The 17,920-nt window shown below is 45.6% G+C and overlaps 1 protein-coding gene across 6 annotated transcripts in view; it reads right to left on the bottom strand.

Annotated features, from left to right (window-relative positions):
- WIPI1 (WD repeat domain, phosphoinositide interacting 1) overlaps positions 1–16,716 on the bottom strand; it is a 32,520-nt gene extending 15,804 nt beyond the window's left edge. For 3 of the 6 annotated variants that reach the window (XR_004311670.1, XM_032457009.1, XM_032457013.1), the window contains exons 1-4: positions 16,535–16,716; positions 12,541–12,623; positions 10,991–11,160; positions 5,874–5,970 (exon numbers count right to left, since the gene is read on the bottom strand). Coding sequence is in view for 5 of the 6 variants with exons in the window: in XM_032457009.1 (XP_032312900.1) it covers positions 5,874–5,970; positions 10,991–11,160; positions 12,541–12,623; positions 16,535–16,614 (430 nt within the window). In the remaining variant the exon portion in view is untranslated. The remainder of the gene's footprint in view (positions 1–5,873; positions 5,971–10,990; positions 11,161–12,540; positions 12,624–16,534) is intronic. The other 3 variants (XM_032457010.1, XM_032457011.1, XM_032457014.1) reach the window with 2 other exon arrangements.
- Between the last annotated feature and the right edge of the window lie 1,204 nt (positions 16,717–17,920).

The raw sequence follows: 17,920 nt of genomic DNA, 5'->3' as shown, positions 1-17,920 counted from the left end.
AGGACTCGAGCACCAAGCCAGATCAAAAAGTTAAGATCTTACAGATGCAGTGGGTAACTGCTGACGGGTTCTGAGCACATGGGTTTAGAAAAAGCAGTGTTAATCAAAACCACAATGAGATACCACTTCGCACCCCCTAGGATGGCTATAATCAAAAAGACAGATAATTGGAACTCTCATACACTGCTGCTGGGAATGTAATGGGGGTGGGTGCTGCTTTGGAAAACAGCCTGGCAGTTCCTCAAAAGGTTAAACACAGAATTATTATATAACCCCCCAAATTCCACCCCTAGGTATACACCCAAGAGAAATTAAAAAGTGTAGCCGCATAAAAACTTGTATACAAATGTTCATAGCAACATTATTCATAATAGTCAAAAAGTGGAAACAACCCAAATGTCTATCAACTGATGAATGAATAGATAAAATGTGGTATATCCTAACCATGGAATAGTATCAGACACTAAAAAGAAATGAAGTACTAATTCCTACTACTACATGGATAAACCCTGAAAATACTATGTTCACAAAAGACCGTATATTGTATGAGTCCCTTATATGAGAATCCAGGACAGACAAAGCTCTGGGATAGAAAGCAGATTAGGGTAGCCTAGGACTTGGAGCAAGGGGGTGATGGCTAAGAGGTATGGGTTTTTTGTGGGGATTGATGAAAATATCCTAAAATTGACTGAATATACTAAAAGCTACTGAATTGTGTACTTGGAATGCACAAATTGTATGGCATGTGAATTATATCTCAATAAAGCTATTTTGGGAGCGGGGGAGTCAGTGTTTGAAGAATGTCTGGCAGAGACAGGCCCAGGGCATGGCTTCAAGATGGCATCGACGTAGGTTCTGTAGATAGTGTAACACAGGCTGAGTTATACCTGGTCCTTTCAGGCCTGTTTCCTCCCTGGGGAATGAGGGGGCAAGGGGGCAATGGTGATCTAGGGTCCTTTCCAGCTTTAATGTTCCAAGATCCCAAGTCTTCATTTACTTACTTCCTCAACTGAAAATATCTCTGTGGCAGGGAGAAGGAACCAGAGGGGTCTTTGAGCAGAAGGCTTGGACAGATCCTTCCCGCTGCCCTTCAGTATGTTTTTCTTTTTAACTGAGGTGTAACTGCCAAATAACACTGTATCAGTTTCAGGGACACAGCATAACGATTTGGTATTTGTATATATTACAAAATGATCACAGTAAGTCTAGTTAACATCTTTCACCATATATAGTTACCAAAAAAAATATATTTTTTTCTTGATGAGAACTTTTAAGCCCTATTCTCTAAGCACCTTTCAAATATGCACTACAGTATTATTAATGACAGTTTCTGTCCTGAATGTTATACCCCCGTGGATGATTTATTTTGTAACTGGGAAGTGTGTGCCTTTTGACCCCGTCTGACCATTTCTCATTCCCCTTCCACCTGACTCCCAGCCTCCGGCAACCACCAATCTGTTCTCTGTATCTATGAGCTCGTTTGTTTTTAAGATTCCACATACAGGCGAGATCGGATGGTATTTATCTTGCTCTGCCTGATTTAATTCACTTAGAACGAAGCCCTCAAGGTCCATCCTTGTTATTACAATGGAAAGATTTCTTTCTTTTTTTTTTTTATGGCTGAGCAAGTAGTATTCCATTATTTCTATATACTAGTTCTTTATTCATCCATTCATCCATCAATGAACACTTAGTTTGTTTCCATGTCTTGGCCATTGTAAATAATGCCGCAATGAACACGGGAGCCCAGTTATGTTTCTGAGTTAGTGTTTTCATTTTCTTTGGATAAATACCCAGAAGTGGAATTGCTTAAACATAAGGTGGTTCTAGTTTTAGTTTTTTGAGGACCGTCTGGAGCGTTTCCATAGCGGCGGCACCAGTTTACATTCCCACGGGCAGCGCACGAGGGTTCCCTTTTCTCCACGTGCTTGCCAACACTTGTTACCGCTTGTCTTTTTGATAATGGCCATTCTTGCTGAGTGTGAGGTGACTTGCTGAGTTCTATATTAAAATGTAAATATCCCAGAAAAGAAGAAAGCTTAAACTTCTTCGGCTAACATAGAACTTTCTGTAATACCTAATGGAGGAAGAGGTGACACTGGATTCTGACGAGAAGGGACCAGGGCAGGTTGACCCTGACACATAACCACCTACCTGACAGTTTTGCTTAGGGGCCGGCACCTCTGCCAGCCCATCTGAATTTAGCCAAGGGACTCTGCACACCAACCCTTGTAGACTTAACGAAGGTCCCCAGAAATGCTTAATGTGAGCTTTTTTGGTTTCCTGTAGTCCAGTTGTCGGACAAATCCAATCAGCCCTAAGAATGCATCTTTATTTCTTGTGAAGCCCCTGAGGACAGTAGGAAGAGTCTGCTACAGACTTAGATATTACTGTCCTACCAAGTCTTCCGTTTGTATCGCAAATGTCACCCAAATCCCTTTTTTAGGCAGGAAATGAGCTTTTTCTTTGATATTACTTTATAATATAAAATGTTTTGTAATATAAAAGTGATAGTGCAAAAAAATTTGCAGAGCCCAGAAAATATAAAGAGAGAGAGAAAGAAATCACCCATAATTCTAAAACCCAGAGGCTTTTCAGTGCTCTTAATATTTGAGTATTTTCTTCCAGGCTTTTTTTTTTTTTTTTAAATTACAGGAGTTAGGTTTTGATGTGGCTTGTGGACTTTAAACTTGACACACATTTTCATAAATCACTGTCAGTTATAATTTCACAGAAATTGTTTGGCTGTAATTCTTCCACAGCTGGGAAAGAAATGCCTGCTTTCCGTTCAAGAACCAGTGGCATCATTTGCTGGAATCAGAAGGAAGTCCTGTGATTCTAAATCACTCTTACCTTGGTATTTATAGTATTACGTGTCAAACATAAAGCAAGTTAACAGTGATTTACAAAATGCAGCTCTCTCTGGGTTGATTAATGTCTCAGAGTATGCTTTGCCATCTTTAAAAATAGAAAGGAAAGAAGTCATTTCTGTGCTTGCAAATGCTCCGTGCTACTGCAAACGAGCACCGTTTACCCCACCTGGGTTACATTTTAAGAGCACTCGCTGGGGGATACATAGCGACTCTGCTCTGTTACACACGGTGCCCCGTGGAATAGACTGCTCCCTTGACACCCCGTAAAGGGGTCTCTGATCTATGGCATCCTTGAGTTCTGCAGTTGGCAGGTTTTTTGTGGAGATTTCCACCCTCAGCTGCTCAGGGCACAGACTGCTGTGCTGGCAGGAAATTAACTTCGGGCCCCGTCTGGCCAAACTCTTGAAAGGAAACAGCCTGCAATCTTTGACACAACAGGAATGGGCCTGACACAAACAGACAAAAGGGAAGGAAATTTACAGCCACATTCGATGCTGAGCATGAAGCAGTGGCAGAAGTCCGTGTTCATCGCGTATCTGTGGTTCACTAGGTCAAGATACATTCAGACTTTGTGTGATGGAGACACAGTCAAGTGATTCCGTCTCCCTTGTGGACCCATTAAGGATTCAGAAAAACTGAGGGACAGAGTTCCCCTCTTATATTTTGTTGTTGCTGTTCAGAAAATAAACGAGAGAATGGGAACAAATATAGGAGACTCCTGGCTTCTGAGGATCTTACAGTCATGGTTTCAGCTGCTCAGGGTCTGCTGATGGGTCAGGTCAGTGCAGTGAAACTTGGACCTGTTTCGAGGCCGCCCTCCCGGCTGGAGACGGAAGTGTGTGAGCAGAGCTGGCGCTGAGGGAGCCTTGCTGACCGCCTGCCTGTGCTCAGCAGACCTGCCTTTACTCTCATGCACTCCACGGCCCTGGTCCATCCTCCCCAGAATAGCCCTGTGTGGTGAAAATGATCAGCTCCACTTTACTGAAGCAGAAAGAGCTCAGGGATAGTTGAGAGGATGGTTGTAAATGTCAGGGTTTGAAAAAGGTCTCGGGCTGTGTCTCCAAAGAATGTCCCAGGTGTAATAAGACACATCTTGGTCTTTTCACCCACCCCTGGCCTTTCAGGAGGAAGTGCTAAACCGGGACCCATTCATAATGTTTATCTGAGACAGAGAAAACACCTCCCATTGTTCCTAATTTTTTCTTGAGATAAAAGGATGCCCTTTACAGATAGTGCACATTCTCTCTCACATCAAGCACAAATAGCCCCACACTTTCAAACCTCATCTTTTCCCTGTTTCACTGCAGGATCTGAGGCAATCAGTGAGTTTTCCGAGCTATGACAAACAGCTATAACAGCAGAAAATTAACAGCAGATGGGCTCTTCATAGAAGGGACAGCCCTGGACACAGACAGCCCTGTCCCCGGGCCCGAGCAGGCTGAGTGTGTCAATGGGAGGGAGGGCAGCTGACCACTGCATTAACCCACAGGTCACCCCACTGGAGAGGCCACGGACTGTGCCCAACTCCCCTCTTTTCTAAGAAACAGAGAGCCACTGGCAGCTTTTGAGCTTTCTGTCCTCCTGAAATGTCCCCTGCCCAGAGCCACCAGGGTCCAGGTCAGGCCCACCCGTCCCGTGGGCTCTGCTCAGACTCCATGACTCCTCTCCCGCCCGATCAGAAGAGCACATCTTTCTTCAGCTGTCACACCCTGGGTCCCGGCCCTACCAAAGAGGCCAGGGCCCTGGCTGTGCCCTACGTTACATGGGGCAGGCCGCCTCAGGGAGCTAGTGCTGGCTAGATTTTGGGTTCCTGGGTTCCTGCGGCTGCCACAATCTGTGCCTGACAGTGTCTACTGTGGTCCTGGGCACATAGCATGTCTGCAATAAATACTTTCCAGATTAGTTCAGCCTCTCATTTCTAAAAAAATCCCAAAAAACGAAAAACAACTAACCGCCCCCCACCCCAAGCAAATTCACTTACCACCCTCCATTTTGCGAAATAGGCTTAAAAGTCATTATCTCACCCAACTTTATAATGGCCTCAATAGCTTTGATCTTTTAAAATACCATTTTGGCAGGACTGAGATTTTAAAGCACTGAGGTCAACAGCAAAGGGCCGTCTGTATAAGTACCTTAATTTTCCAGCTGATCCTGGGAGATGGGTATTATTATTCCATTTCACAGATAGTGAGACTGAGGCTCCAAGAACCTAGGGGCCTGAAGTTGGGCCACAAAGATCTTGAAATTCAGTGAAAGTCAAAGGATCAGGAAACTACAGTAAACGGAGGCAGTAATTCAATGACACTAAGTTGGAGTGCAATTTACAAATATTACCCTGAATCGTTAGATGTGCCAGCTGTTCCAGTCTGGTGACTCCCCACCCAACCGCACAACGAAGGACTTCCTTCTCGTTTACTTCTACTTCCACGAATTCATAAAGTGCCATCATCATCATCATCAGCTATTTCAATCAAACCAGTCCAAACTATTCCCATTCTTGAAGTGGGAAGTTTTATTGAACGGTGTTACATCTGAGACTTAAAGCCCAACATCCTAGCATATCACCCAAGTAGAGAGATTCACTTGTAATGTAACAAAACATTCTTCACGGTTTGGGTTGTCCGTCTCCTCGCAGACACATCAAGTCAAAACCTGCTTCTAATTATTACGCTTACGCTGTACTGAACAACCAGGAAAGTAACGAAGGGTAAACACCTTTCAGTATCAGATGCGTGAAATCTCTTATGTGTCTGCCTAAACGCTTCGACACGTTCCCTGAGCACGGGTCCCAGACGGAAGGAACTTCCCCCTGCAGGAGGAGCAGCCTGATAGGATTTGAATCTGCCACCATTAAGACAAAGCTTCAAGGCAAACGCCACAAAGATGTGTAAAGCAATGAAGCAAACACAATAGGTTTTCAGTTTAGGTGGAAACACAGCTTGCGCAAGGAGCACCCTGACACGAGATCTGGGGGCACCCATTTCCGTGCTTGGAGCTCACCTGTTGGGTTTGCAGGGATATCCAGGATGGTCTTCAACAGCTTCATGTCTTTAATGTTGTGAATGTAAATGGACTCCTCCAGGCAAACGAGCAGCCTCTGAAATCACACAGACCCATCACTCTACCGGACTGATTCCACGAAAAGAGCCCCACCATCCCGAAATCACTTGCCTTTCATGTGAATCCTAACCTGATTCTAAGCCTAAAGGGGGAAGAATTCTTTTTTTTTTTTTTTAACATTTTTTATTGATTTATAATCATTTTACAATATTGTGTCAGATTCCAGTGTTCAGCACAATTTTTCAGTCATTCATGGACATATACACACTCATTGTCACATTTTTTTCTCTGTGAGTTATCATAACATTTTGTGTATATTTCCCTGTGCTATACAGTATAAGCTTGTTTATCTATGCTACAGTTTTGAAATCCCAGTCTATCCCTTCCCACCCTCCACCCCCCTGGCAACCACAAGTCTGTATTCTCTGTCTGTGAGTCTATTTCTGTCCTGTATTTATGCTTTGTTTTTGTTTGTTTGTTTGTTTTTGTTTTCTAGATTCCACATATGAGCGATCTCATGTGGTACTTTTCTTTCTCTTTCTGGCCTACTTCACTTAGAATAAAGGGGGAAGAATTCTGATGGTCAATTTGAAGATCGTGTGAAGTGTGCGTAAGTACATCAGCCACTTGAACAGAAACAGAAAATTTAAGATCTCAGGAAATTTCATTTAGAAATTGAGGGGGGGTGCTTTCCCCTCCCCTTAGCACAGGGGTTTCTGGACACTTCCTGATCAGATTCCTTTGCCATTTAAGACGATTTCAGGGAAACTGTTCAGTTCCCGTTCCCACCAGACATGTCCCACCCTTCCATGTTCACAGCAAAGTCTCCCTCCTGTACAGACGCGGGCTTCTTTGTTCCATCTGTACCACACCGTGTCCCATTTTGCCCTCTCCAAGTCACTGCTGGCTTTAACTAGACTCCACTCAAACTCTCGTCCAGACCCACTTTTGTGCACTTTCTCCAGCCCTGGTTCAGGGGAATTGGAGAAACCCTTCAACCCTCACGTGACACCCGACCCAGTGCCCGCCCCCCAGCCCCCTCTGTCCGCTCTGATTGGCTCCTCTCCAGGGGGCTCCCCCTCCCCAGGGCCCTGTCACCCTTCTCTTCCTCTTCAAAAGAAACCTGCCAGACTTAAAGCCTCTTTCCCCAGGCCCTGTGGAAACAGGCCTCGGAATTAAGGTGTTGGATGTGTAGAGACCAGAACACAGGGCTCAAAACGAGGGCAGATGTTGGGGGCTGGGGAGGAGCTGTTAGGAAGGGGGTTCTGGCCCAACAAGTGCCTGCCCCCCGACCCCGCTTGTGCGGACCAGGCTTCCTCTGGGCTGGTGAGCACCTGGTATCGCAGGGGCAAGGCCTGGGCTCTGCCTGGAGACTCAGATTCAGAGGCATTTACACAAGTCCCTGGCTCTGAGAACCACCGCTCCCCGGCCAGACTTTTTCATCCCGAGGGACACCTCTTGGAAAGGAGGGACCTGACGAGGCTATCAGGAAGCACTTTCTCTCTTCCTGGGAAAAGCCTGCTCTGAAGGCTCCCCGGGAAGACTCTTAACAGTTCAGGATTTTTCTGGAGACTGTCACTTTCACACCAAAAAACAACACTTAAACACCTTTTGCCAGGTGACTTAAGGCTCCGTGGCCAAAGCTGTGGGTGCTGAGGGGTGAAAATGATTCTAACAGGGTCTCCAAATTGATGGCGTATGTTAGTGTTTCTCCATGGAATACACACCCCCTGGTAGACCCCCGTCACTGTGACTTTTCGCCAGCACTTGCTACGGTTTGGACTAGAGGGTTCTGTGCTTGCTGATGTCTGTAGGTTTCTGGTACGCTCCCGTACCCCCACACCCAGCTGCACACGCGATCCCCAGCATATTGGGTCTTCAGCATGTGTCTGGGGCGGGAACAGCTTCCACAAGCTAGCTGGTCTGACCCCGTCTGCATCTTCTCCCGCCAGCTCTAATGACGCCACCTGCTCTTGGCTACTTGGCCCGATTTCAGGTCACCCCCCTGCTGGCTGCAGACAAGAAAGAATAAAAACGGAGGAAAACAGACAGAAAACAGTGAGAGGGGAAGAGGAGGCACTTCGTCTTGACTGCATTTGAGAGCCTGTTCCTGGGATGAGCGCGACCCTGGTCACTGCTTCCTTTAAGCCGTCAGTCTCCAGTCTCAGCAGAACCCCAGGCTCTGCCCACTCCTTGCCACCTTGGCTCTCATCTACTTCTCTAGGTTCTAGAGCTAAAAACTCCTTTCATCCATTAGGAAAATATTTATATCTGCCCTCAGAGGCTTCCCGTCCCATCAATCTCCATCTGGATAACGAGGGCCCCTCAGAACAGATGGTCAAAGAACTGTGGACATTTATGTCTCAAAACACATCTGGCCATCGTCTTTAGTCCACAGGATACATTTCCTCAATTAGTGCAAGGGGAATAACAGCAATTAAAAGTGAAAAAGACCACAATTACTAAATATTTCTCCTTTCTATAGATTGAGAGGAAAATAGGGATTTTCTTTCTTTGGTAACTCCCTACACAAATCTTTCACTTTTTTTTTCCTGTTTTTTTTTTAAAGGAACTGCACTGTCTGAAGACCCGATGATATGGACAGGACATGCTGCTCTCGCCCCGCTTTTCACACCTGGTGGGGGGGGGGCGGCGGCAGGACCCCCGCCTGGCAGGGAGGGGCTGCAGCGCCCAGTAAACCAAAAGTGGAGCTGCAAACCTGAACGTTGTTAGGGAAAGCAAACCCTGAAGACTCTCTAGACCTGTTTCAAATCATCTTCTTAGGAGAAGGAACGTTAAGGGAAGAGAGCCCTGCTCGGTCTGGGGTCCAGTTAGCTTGGCCATGAACAGTGGAGAAGTTCCAGGTGCATCAGTGCTCTTTAGGAGATGGGAGATGGGAGAGGGGACCCTTGAGGTTAATGAGTGTTTTATTGAGGAGGGGGTGACATTGAAAGATTGACAGGCTTAGATGCTTGAACAGTCCTTCTTTGTCCCATTTGCTGATGAAAATATCAGAGAGCAAGTAAGAGAGACATTACACAAACAAATACCATCGATACCATTTGAGGGTTCTGATCTTTATGGGACATTTGTCTAAACAAGCTTAATTTTCACGTCCTGGCTGTTACCACATGCAAAGATAAAAACGTTCTGCAACGAAATTCAGCGTGCAACCAACAGATTTCGGCAAGAGCACTTGAGCCAAGAGTTGTGCTTAAAAGCCTTCAAGCTGAAAACTCTCAAACCGCCTTACCGTCTCCTGCCAAGAACCCAGTTTATCTTATCTCCCTGCTACTCCTTGCTTAAAACCTCCCATATTCTATTTCTCAGCCTGTGTTCTACCCCGCTGCTTTCTACAGACTTCAGTGGATATTCAGTCAAAATAGCTGATCGACCCAAAGAAACCATCTATCTCTTCTCATAAACTTAATTCAGATGGTGCTTTGTCTCGTTGTTTAAAAAAAAATTAATTAAGCACTTAATAGCTTGGGTACAAGGACAGAAGAAAACAATGTCCTCAGTGAAGGCAATGGTCTCCCGCATCCTGGGAGTATTTAATTGAATACAAAGGTATGCCCAGTCATACAAAGAATGGGTTTGTCTGTTTATTTAATAGGCAGCCAGGAAACAGATAGTCCCCGGGCACTTGTCTTCCAGCACTGTCTTTTCTACCAGGTCTTACAGCTGGGAGCAAAATGGATACAGTCGCTGCCCTCAGAGGATTTAAAACTGAATAATTCAAGGGAAATTGCTAATATCCCCAAAACTTATTTAATGAGAACTTAATTAATTAATTTTTATTGAAGTACAGTTGATTTACAGCATTGTATTAGTTTCTGGTGCACAGCAGAGAGATTCAGTTACACGTATATATATTCTTTTTCATTGTAAATTATTACAAGATATTGACTGTAGTCCCCTGTGCTATACAGTAGGACCTTACTGTTTATCTGTTTTATATGCAGTAGTGTGTATCTGCTAATCCCAAACTCCTAGTTTATCCCTCCCCTCCGACCTCGCCCCTTTGGTAACCATATGTTTGTTTTCTATGTCTGTGAGTCTCTTTTTATAAGTAAGTTCATGTGTATCATTTTTTTAGATTTCACATATAAGTGATATCATATGATATTTGTCTTACTCTGACTGACTTCACTTAGTATGCTAATCTCTAAGTTCATCCATGTTGCTGCAAATGGCATTATTTCATTCTTTTTTATGGCTGAGTAATATTCCATTGTATATATATACCACATCTTCTTTACCCAATCATCTGTCGATGGACATTTAGGTTGCTTCCATGTCTTGGCTATCGTAAACAGTGCTGCTATGAAAACTGGGGTGCATGTATCTTTTCAAATTAGAGTTTTCTCCAGGTATATGCCTAGGAATGGGATTGCTGGATCATATGGTAACTCTATTTTTAGTTTTTTAAGGAATCTGAGAACTTATTTTTTAGAAAGAATATATATTGCATATTTCAGATAAGAATAATCCTTCCTCCAACAAAGAAAACACTGCAAGAAACATCTTTAAGGATTAGAAGCATGAGACTGAACACATGGCCCTCTGGGAAGGCCTTAGTAACAGCACGAGCAGGGGCGTTCTTACTGACTGGCTTCAGGACCAACCCAGGAGGACCACACTTGCTCTTTAGAACTTTATTCTGAGAGGCATTATGGCCAGCCTACAATGAATGCCACTGTCTAGGGCCCAAACCAGAGAGGCGTTCAAAGGTGCCCCTGCAGGAGTTCACCAGACAGTTTCAGAGCCAGAGTCCCCCCAGCCAGCACCCAGCTGGAGAGGGTCCGCCTAGCCAGTGGCCAACATCAAGAAAGCACACCAGGCAGAAGGACCGAAAGCACACAAGGCAAAGGACCAGGGAGGGTCACACCACTGAAACCATCGCATGGAGGAAACTCTCTTAACGGTGTCCCCAAAACACTCGGCTTGAGTATTAAAACCCCCTATAGAACCTGATGCTTGTGGTAGAGACGTTCATCACAAAGGATGCTCATCTTTCTCTTCAGTTGCAACCCAGAGGGATTCCCTGCACTTACCTGCCGGTTCAGCCTGATGGACAAGATGTTGCTGGAGTAGCTGTAATTACAGATCTCCGTGCCTTTCTTGAAATGGTAGACGTTCATCTGGCGCGGCTTTGTGTGACTCACCACCACCACCAGGCTGCTGGAGAAGAGGCGCTCCACGATGTACACGTCCGGGATCTCATCTGGGAGGGACGGCAGCTCGAGGTTACACAGACATCAGCCCCTACCCTGCGCTCCCTCACGCCAGTCAGCTGGCCTTCTCTGGGTCCTGCTGACTGGGTGCCCTCTGTTAGCACATGTTTGCAATGATTTCTGCCCTCCTCGCTTCCCCAACAGTGAAGCTTTAACTGTTTCCCAAGTTTTAAAGCCCTTTCAATGATCTAAAGAAAACGCTCGTGACCAGAACACAAAGCCAGGATTTCCAGAGCTTCTCCTGATGCTGTCTGCGTGGTGGAATCACCCCACTCCCAGGGCCCCAGGGCGCCACTGTTCACTCTGTAAAACATACCTGGGAGGTCCAGACAATCTCAATCTATTCCTTCTCCATGAGAGGTTTGTAAAGGAGTGACCACTCTGTTGGGAGCCTCTGCTTTGGAATTCTGGTCCCTGTTGCTAACAGGGACAGGTGCCGCCAGGATGGGGGAGCAGGAACGGAGTTAATTCTGTGCCCCCTCCCCATCTCTCTGTGCTCCCTGCTCCCTGACTCTCTCTGGAATCCCTTTCCTGTTGAAAACAACCTGGACACCTGTGCTATGACCAGAGAATTGCTTCTGTACTCAGGAAGAAGGTAAACTAGCAAGCCTATTGAGCGCCCATCGGTGGAGGCCTCGGTGTCTTTTTGAGAACATTCTTTTCTTAGCCCTGCCTTTCTTGGGCTCTGGTCCCATAGGGAACAACACAGGACGGACACAGAGTAAAATCTTCACAAAAATGTTATAATGAAAATAACATCTTACAAATCAATTTGGAGCCCCATATATTATTTGCCACTTTCTTTCCAGGAAATCCAAAGATTGTATATTCTTCACTATTATGATGCCATAAATTATTACTTAATCTGAGACAGTAAGAGAGTCACATTTCTAAGACGAACTTAAAAAAAATATTCTCTAGAACTACTGCAACTTCTCTGATACAGACTATATAAGTTAGGATAGTGTTGCTTTATTAAAACAAAGAAAATGCTTCATGACTGAATGAATGTTTCCAGTATTCTACAGAGCCAATAAAATGGTGAAAAAAAAATCATAAACGACCTTTTTGTTAGACAATTATAAGAACTGAAGACAGCTAATCTAAGTATAGGAAAAAGTGTCAACATGGTTTCAAACAAAGGATTTCTTAACGTAAAAAGAAAATGTTACCTAAGCTATTGCCAAATCTTACCAGTGCCTCATTGTGGTTTTTTGGAAGCAAGTGGAGACAATGATTTATATTTAAATCTGAAGAATACTGACTCTGTCCGTTTGAGGGTTACGGGAGGGAAACAAAGCCCAGGAGCATCACGGATTAAAGTCCAGAGGGGGGACCCTGAGATTCCCCCCACACACACATGTACTTACTGCTTCCATGGACTTGGTCCAGCTGCTCCACAGAACTCAAGGAAAACAGCTTGTAACCAGCTTTGGTTCCAATTGCGAGGGATCTGTGAAGACAATGACAGCATGGGGGTGGCAAGAGGTACTGTGTTCCACCCGTCGATCTGCCTGAACACTGACAACCCCCTTCCCTCTAGCCTCTCAGGGGACAGATAAACAAACATACCACCTCAGGAGCTGGGATATTTGATAACTTTCTAAACGGTGACGCATACGTGCCTTGTCAGGTGGGCAGGTACGGCCAGAAAGAAAAAGTCGAAGACAACCACTCACAAAAATGTGAAATGGTTAAGAGACTTGAAACCATGTGGGCTTTGTCTATCATCAAAAGAAACGTCAAACCCACCGTGCTTTCCTCACCGGGCAGAAATAGGAAAAATGGAATGTTTAAGAATATCCATCACAGTGCTACCAAGAAATAAATTCTTTTTTCTTTCTTTCTTTCTTTTTTTTTTTGCTTAAAAAGGAAATACATAATCAGAGGAGGCACAGCAGGTCACCAGTAGCAGAATTTAACTGATGCTCTCTCACATCACTTTCCCACAAAAGCATCCCAGATACTTTATACCAGTGGTTCTCATTCCTGGATGTACATTGAACTCACCTGGGAAGTTTTAAAAAAATTCCTGATGACTGTTCACCCCTGCTCCCTCCCCCCAGTGCTGAGCAATTTAATTGGATTTGTTTTTTTCTTAGTTCAAGTCCTTTAATGTGAAGCCAGCGTTGAGAACTTAAAGGTTCATTACAACCAACCAACCAAACAAAACTAAACTAAACGCTTATCTGGGACAAAGGGCGTGGGGCTAAAACAAATTGCTATTTTCTTAATTTTTCACTTTTCAACCAATAGATAAAGACAGAGTGAGAACCGAGGTCTCCCTGCCCCCAGGATGAAAGCAAACCTGTCAGTTTTGTTCGGCAGCTGGGAACTGCCATCCCGCTCGCTCCCGCTTTGCCCTCCACACCCGCGTGATGCACAAAACCTTCCACGGGGCGCCCTCAGAATGAGTCAGACTCTGAGCATTTCCACCCTGGGAAATGGGATGTCTGAGCTGCAACGGACCCTAAAGTGGTCGTAAGTGGACCCAAAAATTGGTCCTACTTCCTCATTTAAAATATATGAAAAGGTGAGCTTCGTTCTTCCCAGGAAGGCACGTACTAAAATAAGCAGCTTACTGCTACAAGCCTAGGTGGCCAAGGCTCTTGTTTCACTAGCCTAAAAAAGAGAAGGTCACATGATTTTCCCTGGAATTTTTTTTTCCCCCACCCAAACATTGGCTCTTCCCTGGGACAATGGGAGAGGTGACTACTGTCAACTTTTAATCAGCAAGGTGGCTGCTTCTGCTCCTGAGCCCTCCGACCTGCTGTGTGGCTACCCTGGTGTGTTGGATCTTTGCAGAAGAGCAGCAGGACACGCAGAACTGGGGCTCGGCTTCCAGAACTACAGCATTAATGACGGCAAACAGCAACTGGAAAGGCAGGCCCGCAGCATCTTAAAACTTCAAAATGTACATACTCCATAGCGATCACTGTTTTTAAACTTCCTTCATGTAAACTTGTTTCACATAAATACATGTGCGTTGAGTTGCAAACTGAGGTTTCTAAAGCTTGCAGTAAAGGAAAAATACGTTGGAACTAGAGTTTTATACTTAACCAAAAAATGTGGCCTTTTAAAATAACTTTCAAACATTCCCTGCTCTGGGAACAGAAGAATGTTAAATATGAGAAATGGCAGTGGGAGCAATATTGTGTTTTAAATGGTTGATCAATGGCCACAAAAACTCTGAATCAAGGAATTCAGACTAAAGCCTTATTCCAACCATAAGGGAAAAAAAAATTCTCATCACCTCTCATGAATATGGGATTTGGGACAAATACATATCATGAGTCAAATGACAAAATAAACCTAAATTGTCTAGCACGGGACCTAGCAAGAAGTATGAGTAGAGGAGACTGGTAAAGGTTAGTTGTCTTCATCCACCTTCTCCAGAAATACTGGGTCCCAAGTTGAGCCTAGCCTTACAGAAAAAGACACCTTGACACTCCTAAATGTATTCAGTAAGGGGTGTGACTCATTTTAAAATCCAGTGTCATACCCTCTGAGGCTCAGAGCAACTGACTGTGACAAAAACTTTTATTTATAGGTGAGACAGAGCTGTCCAGCAGAGCCTGCATCCAAGAAAACAGGACTGACAGTAGGGACTAAGGAAATTAATTCCCAAGCACCCTACAGTTTTGAAAATAACATTCTTACCCAATGGCTATAGAAAGCCAGGATTCACCTAGAGTAAAAATTAACATCCCTTTAAAAAAAATCTGATAAACAGTGCTACAAGGCAGAATTTAACATTTACTACAAACAAGCAAACTAGCTCCCTTCCTTAATCTGCATTCAATTGGGAAGGAAAACACCCAAGTGTTTCAAAAGCCATCCTCTCTTGCAAAATGTTTCTTACAAAACATCAGAATTTTATCTAGACTATCATTTTTGTAAACTGTGGGTCTCAACCCATGAGTGGATCCTAAAAACAATTCATTGAGTCACAGATGGCTTTAAAAAAAAAAAGAAACAAAATACCAGAGGGTATTGCACATATTAAGGGTAAACACCATGCTGTGAATTGCTTTTCAGTGATATTATATATATATATGTATAAAATATTTCATATGTATAAATATATAGGGTAATGTTGTAAATACGTATTTCTTATTGTGGGCTGCGGTCAAGAAAAGCTTGAAAGTCACTCATCTAACCAAGTTGTCCAGCTACCCAATTACACGATCACACATACAGATTTTCCTAACAAAGGCACATTGTTTGGCATACAGTGTTTTTAAACAGAAACACAAAGGGAATGGAAGGCAGAGAGTTGCTTATGGTACACGACGGCCTTAATGACACCACTGAAGTTCAATATTAGCACAGCCCAGTCGCAGGCAGCCAACACACAAACCTGAAGCCAACTTCAAAGAAGGAACACAACAGAAACTGGTATATCAGGAAACTGGGAAGCGGTCACTGCTGCCTGATGCTCTGGACACACATTCCAAAGAGATGATTCCATATGGTCCCTGAGCTGGCATCTAACAATTCCATGAGAAGAGGTAAGAAAACAGGCATTTGCTTCTAAGGGACTGAATTTTCTAGATGTCTGAAACAGTGCAGCAGCTCCTGTCTCTCTGGCCAAAGTCCGAATGTGAACATCACGGTGAAACATTAAAAATCCACTCAAAAAGCAAGGGGGTGGAGTGCATGCTTCTTGGAGAAGGCAGCCTGGGCCCGGGAAAGGGCTCCTGAACTCGGAGAAGGAGGTTCTGCCTTGCTGAGTGGGCTATGTGAAAACAGGGAGAGCAATGCAAAGGTTTCTGACAGGCAGAGCCGGCAGGCGAAGTGCCCTGCTCTTGGGCTGGGACTGGGCTGGCCTGGCCGTAGGGATAGGCTGCCTCTTTGTCATTGGCCCTGCCCAGATGCCACGTTGAGATGCTCAAGGACAAATGGGAAAGTTTTTCCGGTACTCCCATCTTCCTGGGCCCCAACTACCTCGCCTTGGGTCAACTTGCAACTTCCCCCTCCCTCTCATCTCCTTTGTTTTGGCCACAGCTCCTCCCTCCCCAGACCCCCACTTCGGTCACTACCCTCCCCCCTCTCCCCCATATTCCTCAGGCTTCTTCAGCCTCGCTCCCCTGGCTGATACCCTCCCGTCGCCGTCCGCGGGCCCCTGCCTGCTCTCGGCCGGCAGCGGGGGATGGGGGCGCTCAACCCCTCTGCTGGAGGAAGGGGAAAGAGCAGAGAGTGGCTACCAGGACCCGCACCAGTCTGGGGCAGCACTGGCCGTCCCGTCGAGGACCTCTTGGCGCGTAGGCCCGCGCCTCCTGCTACAAGTTGCCGACTGGACAACACCCCATATCGCGACTTCACCCCCCACCACCTCCCGGCACGGCTGGAGCCTCGGCTTACGTGCAGTCCTGGTTGAAAGAGAAACAGCTGAGCGCCCCCTCGACCCTGCCTGGGGGGCTGTCCGCGGCCACGGCCTCCATCGGGGGCTCGACCCGGGGAAGCCGCAGCTCCGAGCGGGCGACAGCCACCTCAGCAGCCCGCTGGCGCCGGCTCCGCGGGCCGGCTCGCCAGCCCCCCCGGCCCTAGCCCCTCCCTGTTCCCACATCGCCCCGCCCCTCATCGCCTCGCCCCCCCGACCCCGCCCCTCTCGCGCGGGGGTACAAAGCAACCGAGAGGGCGGGGTCCCCGCCGCCTGCCGCCATTGGTCGTTAGTCCATGACTCGGAGTACCCTTGGCCAATTGGCAACGGCTGTGGGCGGAACCGCCCTGCTGGCGGCCCACCCCCAGCACGGTGAGGCGGCTTTCCATTGGGTGAAGGCGCGTGACGCACAGGCTACAGGCCACGTGGTGGTGTTTTCATTGCCAGAGCTGCGGGGCGGAGCGGGAGAAGGGGAGAACGAGTGCAGCTGGGGCAGGGCTTGCTGGCTGCAATCCCGCATCTGCGTCGCCGACGCGGCAAAGGAGACAGGCAGACGCGCTGGTTCTGACTCCACCCAACCTCCTGTTCTTTTTAATACTTACAGAGTTCAGTAGAGAGCGTTAGACGCTAAAGCCCCACCCTCTTGTAGAGTCGTCAGGCTGCTTTTGAACTTTCTACTGTGAGGATGCTAAGACCAGATAGATAAGAAGTTATCTTATCCATTGCCCTGCCATTGAGAACTCTCACTATATGTCAAGCACTGTAATCACTATGTATATTATCTCGTTGAATTCTTGTAAAAGTTTGTGAAGAAAGTATAATTATGCCCAATTTAAAGCTGCAACTGAAACACAGAACTGCTGAACAATTCTGTCTGAAGTAACAGGGTAAGTGGTAAAATGTAGATTTGTCTGATTTCAAGACCTGTGCACCAAAGGACTCTGCTCGACAGTATTTGGCAAAACCTATCTGATCTGTAGCTGAAAAAAATGAAAGAAAATGTGTATAGGATGGTGTATTTTATGAAAGAGATGACATCTTGAAGACCAAGGACAGTTAAAAACTCACGTAATTCTAGACGAATCCTGACAAAGGGTCTCTCTTTCCAAGCTAAGTACATGTTGCCATGTAGAAAGACCAACCCAGTTTATGAATCACAAGCTCTGCTAGTTTGGGATTTATATGATGAATTTTTAATTCTTGCTTTTTCAGATTTTGAGATGATATTTTTATTATTAAACTGGCATAATTCACATAATTCAGGTTTTCTGTTTTGTGACAAAGATATATATATATATATATATATTTTTTTTTTTTTTTTTTTGGAAACTTGAGCCTGCAGCAGGTGAGTGGAGATCAATATTTCA

This window comes from Camelus ferus, chromosome 16 (assembly GCF_009834535.1).
Source record: "Camelus ferus isolate YT-003-E chromosome 16, BCGSAC_Cfer_1.0, whole genome shotgun sequence".
In the NCBI taxonomy this organism is placed as follows: domain Eukaryota; kingdom Metazoa; phylum Chordata; class Mammalia; order Artiodactyla; family Camelidae; genus Camelus; species Camelus ferus.
The sequence above is the reverse complement of the archived record's forward strand: the minus strand, read 5'-3'. Positions and strand labels throughout refer to the sequence as shown.